Consider the following 19,452-nt stretch of genomic DNA (forward strand, 5'->3'; position numbering starts at 1 on the left):
AATCCTCATGTCTATGGCAGGCAAGAATTTTACCACTGAGCTATCCTTGCACCGCCCCTTCTTGCTGTGTTTTGAACATACCAAACACATACTCTACTCATTCTTTGTGCTTGGTGTTTCCTCTGTTTAGAAGGCTTTTTGTATTTTCATGACTTCCTTCCTCACTCAGCTATGCAGACCTTGTTAGTAGAGGCCTTCCCTTGTCAACCAATAAAAATTCGTCTGTCGCTTTGTTTTCTCATCTTCCTTTCTTTCTTAGTTCATATCATTACCAGACATATTATTTGTTTATATTCTATAAGATGAAAGTAGTGATTTTTGTCTTTTGTTCACTTTTGCTATTTCCAACTCCTAGGAGAATGCCTATCTAGCACCTAGTAGGTGCTGAATGCATATTTGTTGAATCGATGAACAAATGAAGACACCAATCTTCCTGTCTGTAGTTTCCTCCTCCACTCCATTTTCTTCTGTGCCTTGATGTGATTTTTCAGGTATGCAAATCAGATGATGCACTCCTCAGCTTAAAGCCCTTCCTTTCCACTACTGTTGGAATGAGGTCCCTTAGTGCCTTTTCTGTCTCTCAGGTCAAAGGGTCTAAGTGAGTAAAGGAAAATAAATAAGTAACACATTCGTGGGTATTGTCACTTTGGATGTATCAACTCAAGGCTCTTTATTTTAGTTTTTCTCTGGGGTGTGTTATCATCAAGGAATATGTGGTTTTTTTCTGTGAATTATAGATTTATGAATGTTAGCCATATATTTGGAACTTCAAGCAAATTCAGGTTCTTTATTGTGGTCATTTCTCTTACTTGCTCAGAAATCTTTTTTGTGGCTTTCCATTGATACCTAAACAATGTCAAACCTGTCAACTGGGTATTAAACTGTTTCTGACTCTGCAAGGAAAATCATTACCCTCCCCGCTAGAAGGGATATAACATTCAGGGGTGAAGGTCTCCCAGGCAGTGTGAAACACGCTCTCAGGGATGAGCCTGAAAGCGATAACGATAACGCCTTCTAGACTGAAAGGAAGAAAAGAAAGGTAACAAAGCAAGGTATCAGTGGCTAAGAGAGTTCACATAGGATCGAGAGGCTATTCTGGAGGCCACTCTTATACAAGCTTCAGCTAGATACTGCTAATTGCCATGATTTGCCAACCCCCAACCAACATCATGCCTATTAACCCTAAAGAACACCTAGGGCTGTAACTGAGACTCATAAAGTTTCATCCACTTTCCTGAAACCCATTATCTCCAGAGGGTTCCTAGACTAGATAAACCCTGAAACCCAGAGGGGCCAGCTTCTCCAAGAATATCAACTAATTCCATCCCCCTGACTTAATTATAATTATCGACACCTATTTTCAACATGAAACAGCATAGGCATAGCCCAAAGGTCATTGTAGAGTGGAAGAAGGAAGAGTTGTAACAGAGAAAATAGGATTTACAAATGAGTGTGACTGCTAAATCATATTGATATTTCTTTTGGCCCTCAGTGTTTTGGACTGGCTAGAAGGAAAAACCTGAAACTCTGAAGTGGTAACCCATGCCAAACTATGAAATCTGTTCTGTAGCTGCTTGTTGGAGTGTACTTTGAAAATTATTGATTTTTCTTTCTTTTGTTTTTTTTGGGGTGTGTGTGTGTGTGTGTGTGTGTATGTTCTATTTCATGATTGAAAAACTTAAAAAAAAAGAGTTAGTACCGTTTAGCTGTGAGAATGAGACTGGATTAGATAAAGGAGAGATTTAAAAGGAAACCTTCAAGTTTAGGCTGAGAAGGGAAAAAGAACCCGAGAATCCATCTCTCATTACTCCAGGAAGAAGTTTAAAGAGGAGCATTGTGGTACATCTAGCCAGCAGAGTGCCTCCAGAGTCTACCCTTTTAACTATATACTATGTTGCCTATCAGTAATAAATAGAAAATATTTTTGAGACTTACTTTGCTTTTTGCCAGGCCCAATTGTGAGGGCTTTGTATATGCTCCCTTATTTAATCCTTGCAAAAATTAATTTATTGGGATGTGCATGGGTAGTTCAGTGGTAGAATTCTCACCTGCCATGCGGGAGACCTGCATTCAATTCCCAGTCCATGCACTCACCACCACCCCCAAACACATAAACAAACAAACAAACCAAACAAAAAATTATTTTATTTACAGAAGAGGAAACAGACACAGAATAGTTACTTAACCATTAATATGACAAAGCTGGAATTTGAACCCAGGCAGTTTGGCTCCAGTGTCTGTTCCCTAAATCACTATGATATCCTGTTTTTCATTGTTTTTATAAAAATTTAATTCACCATTTTTTATTGAATAATATTTATTTTAGCATAGTCATACTACATAAATAATTTAAAAAGTCAAATAGTACTAAAAGGCTTATAACAAAATATAGTGGTTCTATGCTCCATCTCTCCCCACTCTTCTAGTCTTCTTCCTTAGAAGCAACAATTTTTTACTCTTTTGACTGTCTTTTCTAAAGAATATGTTTGCTGCTTTCTTTTAAATATTCAATTTCAGGTATTATTAGTGTACTACTTCTGGTCAGTGCCATCCCCTATGTTTTCCTTCTACTATTCTTCCAGTACAGTTATTTTGCAATTCTTGGTTAAAGTTGTAGTCAGTATTTACATTATTATGCTAAAGCACAGGTGACAAACGTCATATATTGCCACATGTTATGATGGTTATCTTTCTTTCCATTTTCCTTCAAGTTTATTACCTTTAATAATTTTGTGTAGTTTTCTTTGTATCTATTGCTAGTTCATCCCATACTATCTAATAGCTTCCACACTCAACTTCCTGTAATGTCATTCACATTAGATACTCTGAGTTAACTTGTTTTTGCGTCTTTTATATATCTTCAGAGTGTAAGTTGAACCTCTATTCCAAAGATGGTCTGTCATCCAGCACTGGAATGAGGGAGGGGTCCGGGTATCTAATATTTATTTCAAACAACATTCACCCAATTGTTCTTACTTTAGCTCCTACCCCGCTATCCCTCTCCTAGTTCCAGAGGTCCTCAGAGGCTATTAATTCCTGAGCCTTTAGGGAATTCTGTGGTATAAATCAGGTCAATTGTCAGGTTTAAGATTTGGCTTTCTAATCAATTATTACTCAGCCATTTACTTTCCATCTTCCAAAATTGTGTATCATTGTCTCATTTTCTTTTTCCCCATCCTTATGGGTTTGACTTAAAGTATTTTGGGGGGAGTTTTACTTAGGTAAGTTTGGGAACAGTCAAGTTAGATAAAGTTATTGTGGAAAATAATTAAAGAATGGCTAGGAAAAAAATACAATAATTTCATCAACTAAAGGTAACTGCTGTTGTCATTTTGGAGGATATGCTTTCAGTCATTGTGTGTATGAGGGAGGCAGGTAGAAATTGGATCATGCCATATGTATTGTCTGTAGGGCATCTTTTATGCTGTGATTACCATGCCAAGAGCTGTAAATGTTCTTTTTACACCAACCATTAAGTGTATTTTCATGTAATTGTGATTTTTCTCTGTGCTCTATTGACATTTGAATCCATTCTTTCGCCAGCACCACACCACACCTATGTGAACAAAGAAGACTTACCTGATAAGCAGTTTTCTGTATACACCATTTTAAGAATTTCTTTTAGCTGCCTTTATTCAAAGCAGCAGTATTAATATTCTTCTGTGCCCTGGTGCTGATTTTTAAATTACCTGTAATTCATTTGGCTTTGTTTTATCCAGCCTGCAGATGGCAGAATTGTTTTATTGAACAACAGTTTTAAAGGTTCCATTTTCTTTAATGAGTTCTTGCATTAGAAAGATAGATGATTAAATGAGCTGTGTCTTTCCCTATTATATAAGAAGCGAATTGATGTAAGGGACAGAGAGCCACCCTAAGAAACTAGCTGGTCATTTACTTCTTCATTTGGTCTATCTTCATTTCATGTTTTTTGTGTGCTTAGATTATAGTCATATAAATGGACTAGAGCATGAAGCTCAGGCTGTTTCATATGTAAACTGCTGAATTTCCTTAATTACTTTAGTCAGAGTAATGGAGCTTAGATCTGTGTCATATTAATCACAAAGTAATTTATTCTGCATTTGTATTTTAAGAGTTGCTTTTATTTAATTTTTTTTCAATCTGGAGACCTTTTAGAATTCATGTATAGATCATCTAAGTATAAAGCTTTGATACAATTGATTTTGCTGAAGTAGGAGTGTTTTGTCTTAGTAGGATAAAAGAAGTACTTTAGGGGTCAATAAATTAAAATTGGATTAGTGTGCTATAGTTGAAGTTGAAGGTAGAATTATGTTGTAGAATAATTGGGACAGCAGATCTGAAAAAATGTAGAAATTGCCTAGAGAAACTCCTGTAAAATTCAGTGACTAATAGATTGCTTGTGTGCTTATATGGCAGATAAATCAGCAAATATACTAAACAAAAATTTTACATTTATTGTCATTTCAATTGAGGAAAAAAATAGATTGTCAGCTCTAATAATTTGTGATGTGAGATCACTATTAATACACTAATTTAAAAAAAGCAGCTTTATGAGGTTTAATTAGTATAACAATGAACTTCACACATTTAAAGTGTGCACTTTAATTATATATGTATATATGTATACCCTTGAAACCATCAACAAAATCAAGATCATGTATATACCAGTTATCCCCCCAAATTTCATCATGCTCATTGTAAATCCTTTTTATCTCTCCCAGTCCATCCCTGTCAGCTTCTGCTTCCAGTCACAATGTACTAGTTTGCATTTTCCAGAATTCTGTGTAAATATAATCATATAGTTAGATTCCCTATTGTAGCATATATCAATAATTCACTCTTTTTTAATGGTGAGTAATATTCCATTGCATTGGACATACGTTTGTCCATTTACCAGTTGAATGACATTTCAGTTTCCAGTTTTTGGCTATTATAAATAAGACTGCTGGGTATATTCATGATAGGTCTTGATATGGACATTTTCTTTAAGTAAATACTTAAGAGTATGTTTAATGTTTTAAACTATTTCCAAAAGTGATTGTGTCATTTTACATTCCAATTAAGACTATATGAAAGTTCCATTTCCCCAACATCCTCACCAATATTTGGTGTAGTCAGTCTTTTTCCTTTTAAACATTTTTTTTATTAGAGAAGTGGGTTTACAGAACAATCATATATAAATTACAGTATTCCCATATACCACTTTATTTTTAACAACTTGCATTGGTGGTACATTTGTTACAATTGATGAAAGCAAATTTTTATGATTGTACTAACTATAGACAATGCTTTAATTTCAGTTCACTGTGTAGCGCAATTTCATGGATGTTTTTTAAATTTTTATTATATTACCATATACACAACATAGTATCTCTCTCCCCTTTTAACCATATTCAGATACATATATTTCAGGGCTGTTAATTATGTTAACAATGTTTAACTGTCACCACCATCCATTACCAAAACATTATTTCTGTAGTCTTAAAATTTTTTAAATATGTTTTTAATTACTGTAGAAGAATAGACTTTACAAGCCAGTTAGAGATAATTTGTTAGCTTTATAAATAGAAACAGGACACTTAAAATGACCTCAAAGGGTTTGTCTAACTAAATTTTGGATATTACTCAAGTACTAATTGAAATAATAATAATTATTATTTTTTAAATACTTTTTATTGATAAACAACATGCAAACACAAATATTCTTAACATACAAACATTCCATACATGGTGCACAATCAGTGGCTCACAGTATCATCACATAGTTGTGTATTCATCACCATGATCATTTTTTAGAACATTTGCATCACTCCAGAAAATGAAACAAAAAGAAAAACTCCCTGCGTATCAGACCCCTTGCCCCTTCCTTTCATTGACCACTAGTATTTCCGTCTATCCAATATATTCTAACCTTTGTTCCCCCATTATTTATTTTTTTATCCATGTTTCTTATTCATCTGTCCATACCCTATGTCATGGTTAGGGACAGGTGTCAACTTGGCCAAGTTGTGGTACCTGTTTATCTGATTGGGCAAGCGCTGGCCTGTCTGTTGCAATGAGTACATTTCATAGGATTCGGTCATGATCACGTCAGCTGCATCCACAGCTGATTCCATTTGTAATCAGCCAAAGGGGAGTGTCTTCTGTAATTAGTGATGCGAAATCTAATCATGGGAAGCCTTTTATGGAGGACTCAGAGGAGACAGGTTCCATTCCTGCTTTGGCTGGTGAGCCTCTCCTGTGGAGTTCATCTAGGCCATCCATCGGAGTCATCAGCTTCGCAGCCTGCCCTGTGGATTTTCGACTCTGGGTCCCTACGGTCACGTGAGACACTTTTATAAATTTTATATTTGCAAGTGTTCCCTGTTGATTCTGTTTCTCTAGAGAACCCTAACTAACACACCCTAGATAAAGGGAACATCAGACACAAGGTTCTCAACAATCACACAATCACATTGTAAACATTTTATCTTCATACTATCATCTTCAAGAAACATTATATCTTTATACTATCATCTTCAAGAAACTATTATACTACTGGAGCACAGCGCTACAGTTTCAGGTACTCCAGCCACTCAAATATACCATGAACTGAAAAGGGAATGTTTTATATAATACATAAGAATAACCTCCAGGATGACCTCTCAACTGTTTGAAATCTCTCAGCCACTGAAATCTTATTTTTTCACATTTCTCTCTTCCCCCTTTTGGTCAAGAAGGTTTTCTCAATCCCTTGATGCTGGGTCCCAGCTCATTCTAGGATTTCTGTCCCATGTTACCAGAAAGGTCCACACTTCTGCGAGTCATGTCCCACGTGAAGAGGGGGAGGGTGGTGAGTTTGCTTGTCATGTTGACTGAGAGAGAGAGGCCACATCTGAGCAACAAATGAGGTTCTCTTGAGGGTGATTCTTAGGCCTAATTTTAAGTAGGCTTAGCCTATCTTTTCTGGGGTTAAGTTCCATATGAACAAACCCCAAGATTGGGAGTTCAGCCTATTGCTTTGGTTGTCTCCACTGCTTATGAAAATATCAAGAATTCTCCACTAGGGGAAGTTGAATTTTCCCCCTTTCTCATCATTCCCCCAAGAGGACTTTGCAAATACTTTTGTTCACTGTACAAATCACTCTGGGATTTATTGGAGCATGACTCTGGACAAATCTACAAAATCTCATGCCCTGCCCAAGGTTCCATGTACTTTTGGTATTCAGGTAAGCTGTCCACATAAGTTATATTAGGAACTGCACTAGTCAAAATATAAATTCTGTACCAAGTAAACATTTTTTGCTTTAGTCTCATACATAAGATAAAACTTTAAAATATTAATTACCATCTATTTTCAACACCCTGCATTATTGACATTCCTTTGTTCTTCTCATGCAAAGCATCTTTAAAGTTGTGCGTTTAGTCACTATCAGTATACACTCTAGGCATAACTAGATTATACCATCTCAGTCTTTATCATGTGTCTTTCCTTCTGATTTCCTTTGTGCCTGCAGGCCTCCTCCCGCTATCATTCTCACATTCAGCTTCATTCAGTGTTCTAACATTATTATATTAAAGTTAGGTAGTATTTGTGCTATTCATTTCTGAATTTTTACAATCCCATTGCACAATCTGTATCCCTTCACTTTCAATTACCCTATATCTATCCTGTTTTTGTCTCCTGTTTGTCTCTGTTCTTTACTGAAATTCTCCAAGTTCATTCATTAATGTTAGCTCATATCAGTGAGACCATACAGTATTTGTCCTTTTGTTTCTGGCTAATCTCACTTAGCATTGTCCTTTAAGGTCCATCCATGTTGTTACATACTTGATAACTTCATTCTGTCTCACAGCTGCATAATATTCCATTGTATGTATATACCACAGCTTATTTAGCCACTGATCTGTTGATGGACATTTTGGCTGTTTCCATCTCTTTACAATTGTAAATAATGCTGCTATAAACATTGGTGTGCAAATGTCCGTTTGTGTCCTTGCTCTCATGTCCTCTGAGTAGATACGGTAATGGTATAAATATGGCAATTCTATACGTAGCTTCCTGAGGTACCGCCAGATTGCCTTCCACAGCGGTTGTACCATTTGACATCCCCACCAGCAGTGGATAAGTGTGCCTCTTTCTTCACATCTTCTCCAGCACTTGTCTTTTTCTGTTTTATTGATAATAAAACATTCTGGTGGGTGTGAGATGATATCTCATTGTGGCTTTGATTTGCATTTCCCTAATAGCCAGGGAAGTTGAGCATCTTTTCATGTGCCTTTTGGCCTTTTGGGGAACTCACAGTTCTGAGTGAAAGACTGGTCCAGCTGGTCCAGACTAGGATACGCTGTGTCTCCAATCACTGACGTGGCCCCAGCAGTTGTTCTGTACTGTTCCTATCTATTTACTAACTGCTCTGGAGGACGAACTAAATCCCACACCTTGCTAAGCCACCATCTTCAGTAATTACATTATTAATTAAATTATTATATTATTTCAATGGGGAAAACCCATATCTCCCTTATTTTTACCTGTAGTCATGCCCAGTTAATATTTGTAGGAAATATAATTGGTGTATATTTCAAAGCCATCTCACTTTGACAGGAAAAAGGTGGAATGTACTAAGTAGGAGACTATATTTAATTTCAATAGAAATTTAGATATAGGTTAATATTCTAAGTTGTCTAGAAAAACCCACACTGTCTCAACCGGGCTGACAGCAGCCAAAAATGACAGATATATAACTTTTGTGGATCCCTGTCATTCATAGCTGATGTTATATTGTATAATTACTTCTCTACTAGAAAAATACATTTGGAAACGGCGTGTTTAATGTTCCAGTTGAAGGAGGATATACCAGAATGAGATACATACTGTTATTAATAAATTAATGCTTATGTTTTGAAATGGTTTTCTAGCTAAGGGTAGTTTGGTTAGATTAATCAGAAAATATATTGCACACTTTACTCTCCATAATAAGCCAGTATAATCAATCAGAATATGGTACGAATAACGGAGATGTCCAAAATGTCCTTCTTTGGTTTTTGTCACCTTCATTTCAGAGTGAGAATAGTGATCTATTACAGGATTTTTATATTTTATTATCATTATTCAAGAAGCAATTTCATTTCATCCTTGAAAGGTGGCTGTATGAGGGATGATTATATTCTTTTTATTTTTAAAATATGAAAATTTTTGAAGTTCTTGATGTGGTAATTTGGAAAATAATATTTAATAAATGTAAAAGTTTCTCAAATAGCCCTTAATGTTTGGAATAATGGAAGTGTGAAGGCCTCACAGGTAAAAGTATACAACCAGAGGCAGACTTAGAAAACAAATATGAATTACGTTATGGCAGCTGGAACCAACCTAAAAATACTATTGAAAAGAGACTTTGCTTTGAGAGAATTGACTTAGTGTTTGTCATAAATTAGAATCTGGGAATAGAATCAGTGAAGTCCATTTCATTTCTTTGAAGTGTAACTTTATTTGATGTATAAACGTAATACATATATAGTTATGAAATATTCTCTCTCATAATGCCAGGCTTGAACCTTTTTGATAGATGGAACATGCTGGGATTTTCTTTTTAGCTGTGCTTTTTAAGAAGTTGACCACTTACATGGTGCTATTAAAATTAAGGTAGTTTTCTGTGTTTGTCTTTTTTTTGACCCCACGTATTATTATGAACTTAAAAGTATCACATGTTGAGGCTTGAGCTAGTTATGTATTCATTAGGCAAATGCTTTTGTTTCTATCATCAAAAATAAAAGTAGGGGGCGGGCCGCGGTGGCTCAGCGGGCAAAGTGCTTGCCTGCTATGCCGGAGGACCTCGGTTCGATTCCCGGCCCCAGCCCATGTAACAAAAAACGGAAAAACAAAATACAATAAAACAAGAAAATGTTTAAAGATGTTTCCCTTTCTTCCTTCCTTCCTTCCTTCCTTCTATCCTTCCTTCCTTCTCTCTGTCTTTAAAAAAAAAAAAAAAAAAAAAAAAAAAATAAAAGTAAAAGAATATAGAATGTAATGTAGAAAACTCATTTTTAAATTTCCTAATGTGTTCAGTTTATCAAGCTTTGAGCTCTTACGAATACTTGCAATAAAGTGTAGGCTTGTTATTGTTTATATTTGGGAACATGTCACTTATGTTATAAGTTTGTTTGTATGTGTGTGTTAACCTCTGGTTTACCCTAGAATTTGGTGTTCCAGTGTTTAACAGTGCATTGTGATTGTACATGGTATTTGCAGTATTTTCTACTTAATTGTTAGTTTCCTAGGGTTACCATAAAAATCAGCACAAACTAGGTGGCTTAAAACCACAGAAATCCTGGAGGCTCTGACAGAAAGTCCATTCCATGCCTCCCTCCTAGCTTCTGGTAATTGCCAGCAATCCTTGCTGTCCCTTAGCTTGTTGATGCGTCATTCCACCCTCTAACTCCATTCTCGGCCTCCGTCTTCCCATGGTCATCTTTTCTGTGTCTCTCTGCCCGCCTTTGAAAAGAACACCTGTTATTGAATTTAGGGCCTACCCTAAGTCAGGGTTATCTTATTTTTAGATAACGTTTGCAACAATCTTTTGTCCAAATAAGGTCTCCTTTACAGGTGCTGGGGGTTAGAACTTGGGTATATCTTTTAGGGGGGCACTATTCAACCTATTACACTATTTGCTATCATAATGTGCCTATCTTAGTTCAGAAGACTTAATTTCTTTTACTAATAAAAACTGCAAAGATTTTTAAGTGATATTCCAGTTGTAATCTACCTTTCAACTAGATGTAGCCTGGAAATGAAACTGTTGCAGTGAACATTGTTGATAGTTATGTGATTGACAGGAGTCGAAAGACATTTGTTAACCAGTCTTTCATAAAATAGCTGTCAATAGTACATCAACAGGTAGGAAACTCTTGGTGGCTACTTTTTCTTCCTTATTACCAGTATATAAAGATTAAAGATTATCCGTCTTCTTCCACATTGGAAATATTCACCGTCAGTGGTAAAATTGGCTTTGTGGTACAAGAATTCAGTGTGCCCAAGATAGGGAAAGCATTTTTTAGGATCTTTGATTGGACACTTGAAGAATATCCACATGATGTGGAATTGATGTGCCTAGTTTGCTATGTTATAAATAAGCAGTGATAGTTTGGCCATATTTGTAAGAAACACTGAGAGGATAGTGTAGATTATATCCATGTTGTAGATTATAGCCTTGAGAGATAGAAGACAGAATTCAACACCCTTAATCAGTCTGTCTGAATTGTAGTTTTCTCATTGGTGAAATGGCCATGTTGACTCTATCATTGTTAGCATCTTAGGAGTGATAATTCTCCTTTACTATCATTCTTAGTGTTTGTTATCAATTGAGAGAGAGGCAAAAAAAAAAAAAAAAGTCAGCTCAAAATAGCAGCTTTAATGTTGATGGTCATGTTAGATTGGAGAAGGTGGCTTTGATTTGTGGCCCTGTTCAGTTGAGCTTCCCAGTACAACCCCATTTAGATCTCAGGCTTCTTGTTTAAGGGAGAATTATGTCTAAAAAGCTCACACACTTATCTGAATTGCTGCCTCATATCCAGTAGGCCCTGTTGGTGGGAACAGAGAGAGAGATGGGCCTGTGTATCTGCCTTTGAAAGATAGACCCATTTATGCCTAGCACATGGAAGCACTAGTGGGAAAATGCAGATTCCCTATGGTCAAAGGAAAAAGAAGGAAAGGGCTTAGGAACTCAGTTCCTTTTCCCCAGTCCTTTAGAAAGGAGTGAATGAAAAGTGAAGAGAAGACAGAAGCTTTATTTTTAAATACTTCAGAGGGGCAGTATTTAACCTAATTTAATATTTGTTTAATTCCCTTGATTTTTACCAAATATTTCACTCTTTTGGTTTCTATTGTAAATGGAAGTTTTTTCTTGATTTCCTCCTCAGGTTGATCATTGCTGGTATTTAGAAACACTACTAATTTTTGCCTGCTGATCTTGAATCCTGCCACTTTGCTGTACTCGTTTATTAGCTCAAGTAACTTTACTGTAGATTTTTCAGGATTTTCTACATACAGGTTCATATCATTTCAAACAGTGAAAGCTTTACTTTTTCCTTTCCAATTTGAATGTCTTTTATTTCTTTATCTTGCCTAATTGCTCTAGCTGGAACTTCCAGTGCGATGTTGAATAACAGTGGTGACAAGGGGCATCCTTGTCTTGTTCCTGATCTTAGAGGGAAACTTTCAGTTCCCATTGATCATGATGTTAGCTGTGATTTTTCTTATATTCCCTTTATCATGTTGAGGAAGTTTTCTTCTATTCCTATCCTTTGAAATGTTTTCATCCAGAAAGGATGCCATTTGTCAAATTGTCTTTTCTGCCATCAATCGAGATAATTATGTGGTTTCCCTCTTTAGTTTGTTGAAGTGGTGTATTACATTAATTGATTTTCTTGTATTGAACTACCTTTGCATACTTGGGATAAAACCTGCTTGATTATAGTGTAGAATTCTTTTAATGTTATGCTGGATTTGATTTGCAAGTATTTTGTTGAGGATTTTGACATCTATATTCATTTAAGAGATTGATCTATAATTTTCTTTTCTTGTAATATCTTTGCCTGAAACACCTTTGGTATTAAGGTAGTATCAGCTTCATAGAATGAGTTATGTAGCTTTTCCTTCCTCTTCAGTTTTCTTGAAGAGTTTGAGCATTGGTACTAATTCTTTCTTGGCTGTTTGGTAGAATTTACATGTGAAGCCATCTGGTCCTGGACTTTTCTTTTGGGGGAGTTTTTTGATGACTGATTGAATCTCTTTACTTGTGATTCATTTGTTGAGGTCTTCTCTTCTTTCTCTAGTCAATGTTGGTGGCTGTTCCTAGAAAAGGAAGTTGTCAGTTTTGTCTGATTTGTTAGCATATAGTTGTTCATAGTATCCTCTCATAATCTCCTTTATTTCTGCGAGTTCAGTAATTATGTGCCCCCTCCCATTTCTGATTTTATTTATTTGCATCCTCTCTCTTTCTTTGTTAGTCTAGCTAAGAGTCCATATACTTTATTGACTTTTTCAAATAACTACTTTCTAGTTTTACTGATCCTCTCTATTTTCTTGTTCTCAATTTCATTTATTTTTGCTCTGGTCTTTGTTCTTTCTTTCTTTCTGTTTGCTTTGGGGCTAGTTTGCTGTTCTTTATCTAATTCCTCCAGATGAGCAGTTAATTCTTTGATTTTTGTTCTTCTGTTTTAATGTAGGCATTGAGGGCATTAATTTCCGCCTCAGCACTGCCTTTCCTGCATTCCATAAGTTTTGATATGTTATATTCTCATTTTCATTTGCCTCGAGATATTTACTGATTTATCTTGTAATTTCATCCTTGACCCACTGGCTGTTTAAGGGTCTATTGTTTAGCCTCTACAAATTTGTGAATTTTCTAGGCTTCTGCCTGTTATTGATTACCAGTTTCATTCCATTATGATCTGAGAAAGTGCTTTGTATAATTTATGTAGTCTTAAATTTACTGACTGCTGCTTTGTGCCCCAATATGTGGTTGTTCTGGAGAATGATCCATGAGCACTTGAGATACACCCCCTGCCATTTTTGGGTGCAGTGTTCTGTAAATGTCTGTTAAGTCTAGTTCATTTATCATCTTATTCAAGATCTCTGTTTCCAAATTAAAAAATGTTTTGCATGAGGAAGAACAAAAGAAGGTCAGTATTGCAAGGTGTTGAAAATGGGTGGTCATTCACATTTTAAAGCCTCAACTTCTTTGTGAGACTAAAGCAAGAAATGTTTATTTGGTATGAAATTTAAATTTTGACTAGTGCATTTCTTAATTTAATGTATATGGACAGTTTATTTGAACACCGTAAGTACATGGAACCTTAATAGTGCATGAAAATTTGTAGGTTTGTCCAGTTAGTGTGATACCCCAATAAATCCCAGAGTGATTTGAACAGTGAAAAAAAGAAGTATTTTCAAAGTCCCCTTGGAGAAATGGGGAGAAGGGGAAAATTCAACTTCCCCATTTGAAGAATTACTGATATTGTCACAAGCAGTGGGGACAACCAAATCAATAGGCCAAGCCCTCAGTCTTGGGGGTTTGCCCCTATGAAACTTGTTCCTTCAAAGGCTAAGCCTACTTAAAATTAGGCCTAAGAGTCACCCCCCAGAGAATCTCTTTTGTTGCTCAGATGTGGCCTCTCTTTAAGCCAACTCAGCATGTGAACTCACTGCCTTCCTCTCTGAGTGGGACATGACTCCCAGGGATGTAAATCTCCCTGACAATGTGAGACAGATAGCCTTGGATAAGCCAGGACCTGGCATCAAGAGATTGAGAAAGCCTTCTTGACCAAAAGGGGGAAGAGAAAAATGAGACATAACAAAGTTTCAGTGGCTGAGAGATTTCAAACAGTCGAGAGGTTATCCTGGAGATTATTCTTATGCACTGTGGTAGTTAGGTTCAGGTGTCACAAAACAGTCGAGAGGTTATCCTGGAGATTATTCTTATGCACTGTGGTAGTTAGGTTCAGGTGTCAACTTGGCCAGGTGAAGGTGCTTAGTTCTATTGCTGTGGATATGAGCCAATGGCATGTGAAGCTCATCTTGCTGATGAACTGATTACATCTGCGGTCAGCTAGAAGGCATGCCTGCTGCAATGAGTGATGTTTGATTTAATTGGCTGGAAGCTTAAATGAGAGAGCTCAATGTAGCACATCCCAAGCAGCTCAACATACCTAATCTTAGCACTTGCAGCTCAGCCCAGGCCTTGGAGATGCAGAAAGGAATCACCCTGGGGAAAGTTGTTGGAACCCAGAGGCCTGGAAAGAAGGCCAGCTGAGATCGCCCTGTGCCTTCCCATGTAAGGAAGAACCTCAGTTGAAAGTTAGCTGCCTTTCCTGTGAAGAACTATACATTTTTAACTAAATAAATCCCCTTTTAATAAAAGTCAGTCCATCTCTGGTGTGTTACATTCCAGCAGCTAGCAAACTAGAACATGCCCTATAGATATCCCTTCTTAGTTTATGGTATATTGGAGTGGCTAAAGAGAAGTACCTGAAATTGTTGAACTGTGTTCCAGTACTCTAGATTCTTGAAGACAGTTGTGTAAAGATATAACATTTACAATGTGACTGTGTGATTGTGAGAACCTTGTGTCTGATGCTCCTCTCCTTATATCTAGTATATGGAGAGATGAGTAAAAAATATGTATTAGAATAAATAAATAAATAATGGGGGGGACAAAGGATGCAAAAAAGAAAGATCTTTTTTTCCTTATTTATCCTCTATATTCTGTCCATTGATGAGAGTGTATATTGAAGTCTGCAACTACTGTTGTAGAAATATCTACTTCTCTCAGTGTTGTCAGTGTTTGCCTCATGTATTTTGGGGCACTCTGGCTCAGTGCTTAGATATTTATGATTGTTAGGTCTTCCTGATGCATTTTACCTTTTTTTAATACATAGTGTCCTTCTTTGTCTCTTTTAATTGTTTTATATTTGAAGTCTTATTTGTCTTATATTAGTATAGCTTGCCCAGTTCTTTTCTTCTTCTTGTTTTCATGGAATATCTTTTTCTAACCTTTCACTTTCAACCTGTTTTTGTCCTTGGTCTGAAGTGAGTCTCTTGTAGACAGCATATAGATGGATCCTATTTTTTTTATCCATTCTGCTAATCTTTGTCTTTTAATTGGGGAGTTTAATACATTAACATTTAATGTTATTGTAACAAAGGCCATACTTTCTTCAGTCATTTTTCCTTTTAGGTTGTATCTATAGTATCTTAATTTTTTCCGCTCTGTTAACCCTTTTGGTTACTCTTCTTGCTAATCTTCATTTCTACACTCTTTTCCAAACCTCTCTCTCCTATCTTTTCCTATCTGCCTATAGTGTTCCCTTTAATATTTCTTGTCACTTGTTCACAAACTCTCTCAATGTCTGTCTGTAAATATTTAAAACTCTCCCTCATTTTTGAAGAACGGTTTTGCCAGATATAGAATTCTTGTTGGGCAGTTTTTCTCTTTCAGTATCCTTAATGTATTATTCTTCTGCTTTCTTGCTTCCATGGTTTCTGCTGAGAGATCTGCACTTAATCTTATCAAGTTTCCCTTGTATGTGATGGATTACTTTTTTCTTGCTGCTTTCAGAATTCTCTTTTTGTCTTTACCATTTGACCGTCTGATAAATAAGTTGGCATAGATCTATTTGGATCTGTTCTTTTGGAGTACACTGTGCTTCTTGGATCTGTAGTTTCATGTCTTTCATAAGAGTTGGGAAATTTTCATTGATTATTTCCTCCATTATTCTTTCTGTCCCTTTCCCTCCTCTTTTCCTTCTGGGGCACCCATAACATGTATATTCATGTGCTTGATGTCATTCAGTTCCCTGAGACCCTGCTCAAAGTTTTCCATTTCTTCCCCTATCCGTTCTTTTGTGTGTAGATTTTCAGATGTCCTGTTTTCTAGTTCACTGATCCTTCTTCTGCCTCTTCAAATCTGCTGTTGTATGTCTTTATTTTGTTTTTCATCATTTCTTTTGTGTCTTTCATTTCCATAATTTCTGCCATTTGTTATTTTAAGCTTTTGAGTTCTTCTGTATGGACATGGTATGTCTTCTTTTTATCCTTCATGTCCTCTTCCATATTCTCCTTCAACTTGTTGAATTGATAACATCATTAATTAGCTGTGTCAGTTCCTGTATCTCAGTTGAGGTGTTAGTTACTTCCTTTTGTTGGGCCATATCTTCATTCTTCCTGGTATGAGTCATGATTTTCTCCTGGTGTCGAGTCATCTGAATTTCTTGCTTAGTTTATGCTAGAGGTTGTTTTGTCTCTTTTGCTTAGGGTTTTCCTGATGGTTGTTCTCTCTCTGTTCATCTCTTTCACCAGCCACATGTCAGATTTGTTCTGCCCCCACCCCCACTCCCAGTTTCCTCCCAAAACCAGGCCCCTACAGCGGCCTGCCTCAGGGATGGGAGTAGGCACTGGGCACCACAGCAGTGTCTCTTGGATGAAACAAGTCTGCTGTCTCCCAGTGGTGCTGTTTTTCACAGTCCTGTAAGACCTGGGTTTGTTTTAGGGCACTGTTTTAACAAGTGGGTTGTACGTGTTTTTCGGCCAAAACTGGGGCAGGGGTGGGCGTGGGGGTGGGTTCCTGTGCAGGGTGTCTAGACCCACTCCAGCTGGCCTGAAATAATTTTCTGTGTGGTCTCTGAGAAAGCCCTTCAGTTCTCTTGCACTTTCTTTTCTGCCCAGCAGATGGTGCTGTTTGACAACAGGCTGCACCTCCCAGGTCAGGCTGACTGCAGGGTTCCTGTTCCCTCTCTTTGCTGGCCAAAACCTGGCTCAGTATAGGTCTGTGCCTCCCACTTTGTTTGTGACAGAGTATACCCCCAGCTGCCCCAGTCTTTAGCCTTCCCCCAGGGCAGGAATCCGGTCTCTCTGCTGTTTCTCACAGGGGTAGGAAGAGGACTTTAGGAAAGCCAGGGCTGGAAACATGGCTTCTGTGACATTTTCTCAGGCTCTGTCTCTCACTGACCTTGGCCTTGAAATGCTCTCTCTGTACCCCAGGGCTCCAGAAGGTGAGAGTCTGCCCCCCTGCTGTGATAGAAGACGTGTAATGTGTCTTCCCATTGGGAGGGGTCCTTGCTGCTGCTTCTCTGCCCATCTTGCTCTATGAGACCAAGTAAGAGGGAGGGGAGATGACCAGCCAGTCCAGGGCAGAAATTCCCTACCTGCTCTCTTTCTACTTCTTCAATTCGGGATTTGTAGGGTCCCTCTCTAGTCCATATCCTCCTCCAGGTTTCTTATTAATTCAGAATTGTTCTTTTTTAATGCTGAATCTCCAAAGAGAATTTTTCAATAGCTGTTTACATTGTCATGTTGATGATGTCACACGCTTCCTCAAATTCCCTTGCTTTTTTTTTTTTTTTAACATGGGCAAGCACGGGGATTCGAACCCAGACCTCTGGCATGGCAGGCAAGTCTACCTGCTGAGCCACCATTACACTGCCCCACTTGCTTTTTGTTTGCTTGTTTGTTTTTGGGAAGTGGCTGGGCCAGGAATTGAGGGTCTCCCGCATGCATGGCAGGTCAGAATTCTACCATTGACTACCCTTGCACCTCCTCCCCCGCTTTTAACCCTAAAACATCAATAGAGAAAAAAGTAGCCCCCATTTTGACCTCTTCCACATTTGAAATGTTAGATATGCTATAGTATTTTGATTTTCTGGATCTGGAGAGTTGAATAATCAAAGAATGGATGGGTTCTGTGGAAGACTCTGAAAGATGTAATTTGTTACCATGGCTACTGCTAAGAGCTTGATTATTCTGTTAACCACTTTATTAGTGTAAATTTTGTATTCGATAGTAATTTAAGAGCTGTGGGCTCTTCATACATGGCCCTGGACTGTGGATGACTATTGGGAAGTACAACTGGACAAATACAGAGGGTCTCTTTTTTGGGTATCTGAGGAAAATGTAGTTGTACTTAACTGAGATGTCACCCTGGTTCGAGTGCCTTTTTGAATACCCAGTTGAATTGTGGTGTGGAATACAATCTGAGATTAATTTATTCGCTTACATTCTCTTGCCTGATCATCCTTGACAAGGAAACTTTTCCTTTCATATTTACCAGCAAGAATCTTTGTATCTAGAAAAGTTTAATATTAGAGGAAAATAAAACACTACCAATTTCTTAAAGTTTAATCTTGATTATTCTGTCCTAGGTCATCAGAACCATGCTTTTGTGCTTTTCCTTTGGTTGTTTTACCTGTGCATATTATTTTTTCACAGCAATAAAAAGGTAAAGAAGATGAGATGTAAATCAACTTTTAAAAAAATCTTGTAAGCATTGGCTTAAAAATATTTACAGAGCACTAGGAAACTACGAAAAAGTAGTTGAAAGTACTCCAAATAAAAGAGTTTTATGTGGGAAAAAAACCCTGAGAGTTTTACATTTCCATGTTATTTACTTAGTTTGAACACTTAGTTTGACTACTTGGGACTCTGTTATACTTTGCACTATTCTCTTTCTCAGTCAATTAGAATTTGATATTAATTGATTTGAAGTTTTATTGATGCCTCCTGAAGTGTATTGTTGTTTTGTGGCTGATCTTTGTGTTTTTCAATTTCAGTTGATCCTATTAAGATACTAATGCCATCACTGTCTCCTACAATGGAAGAAGGGAACATTGTGAAATGGATGAAAAAGGAAGGTGAGCCAGTACATTGCTAATGTCTGTATGCATTGTTGCATGATCTTTTTTATTTTTCTGACCAATATACAAGTGAAGTAAATTGTATTCCTCTACTAGTTTATATATGTTTTTTTAAATAAAATTTTCCCCTGGTAATGAAGCAAGTGCTTTCTGGGTTCAGCCTATATTTTTTCACAAGTGGAAAATGACATAATTGATAGCAATTTAATTCCAAGTCTGTGTGTGTGTGTGTGTGTGTGTGTGTATGTGTGTGTTTGGAGCTAAGCAAGTTGCTAATAAATTTCCGTGGAAGGAATAAAAATAACCAGG

General features: G+C 37.0%; 1 protein-coding gene across 3 annotated transcripts in view; it reads left to right on the forward strand.

Annotated features, from left to right (window-relative positions):
- The window catches only part of PDHX (pyruvate dehydrogenase complex component X), a 93,752-nt gene that overhangs the window by 6,872 nt on the left and 67,428 nt on the right, over positions 1-19,452 (forward strand). For all 3 annotated transcript variants that reach the window (XM_077114388.1, XM_077114389.1, XM_077114390.1), the window contains exon 2: positions 19,060-19,140. In XM_077114388.1, coding sequence (XP_076970503.1) covers positions 19,060-19,140 — 81 coding nt within the window. The remainder of the gene's footprint in view (positions 1-19,059; positions 19,141-19,452) is intronic.

Source organism: Tamandua tetradactyla, chromosome 8 (assembly GCF_023851605.1).
Source record: "Tamandua tetradactyla isolate mTamTet1 chromosome 8, mTamTet1.pri, whole genome shotgun sequence".
NCBI classification, from domain to species: domain Eukaryota; kingdom Metazoa; phylum Chordata; class Mammalia; order Pilosa; family Myrmecophagidae; genus Tamandua; species Tamandua tetradactyla.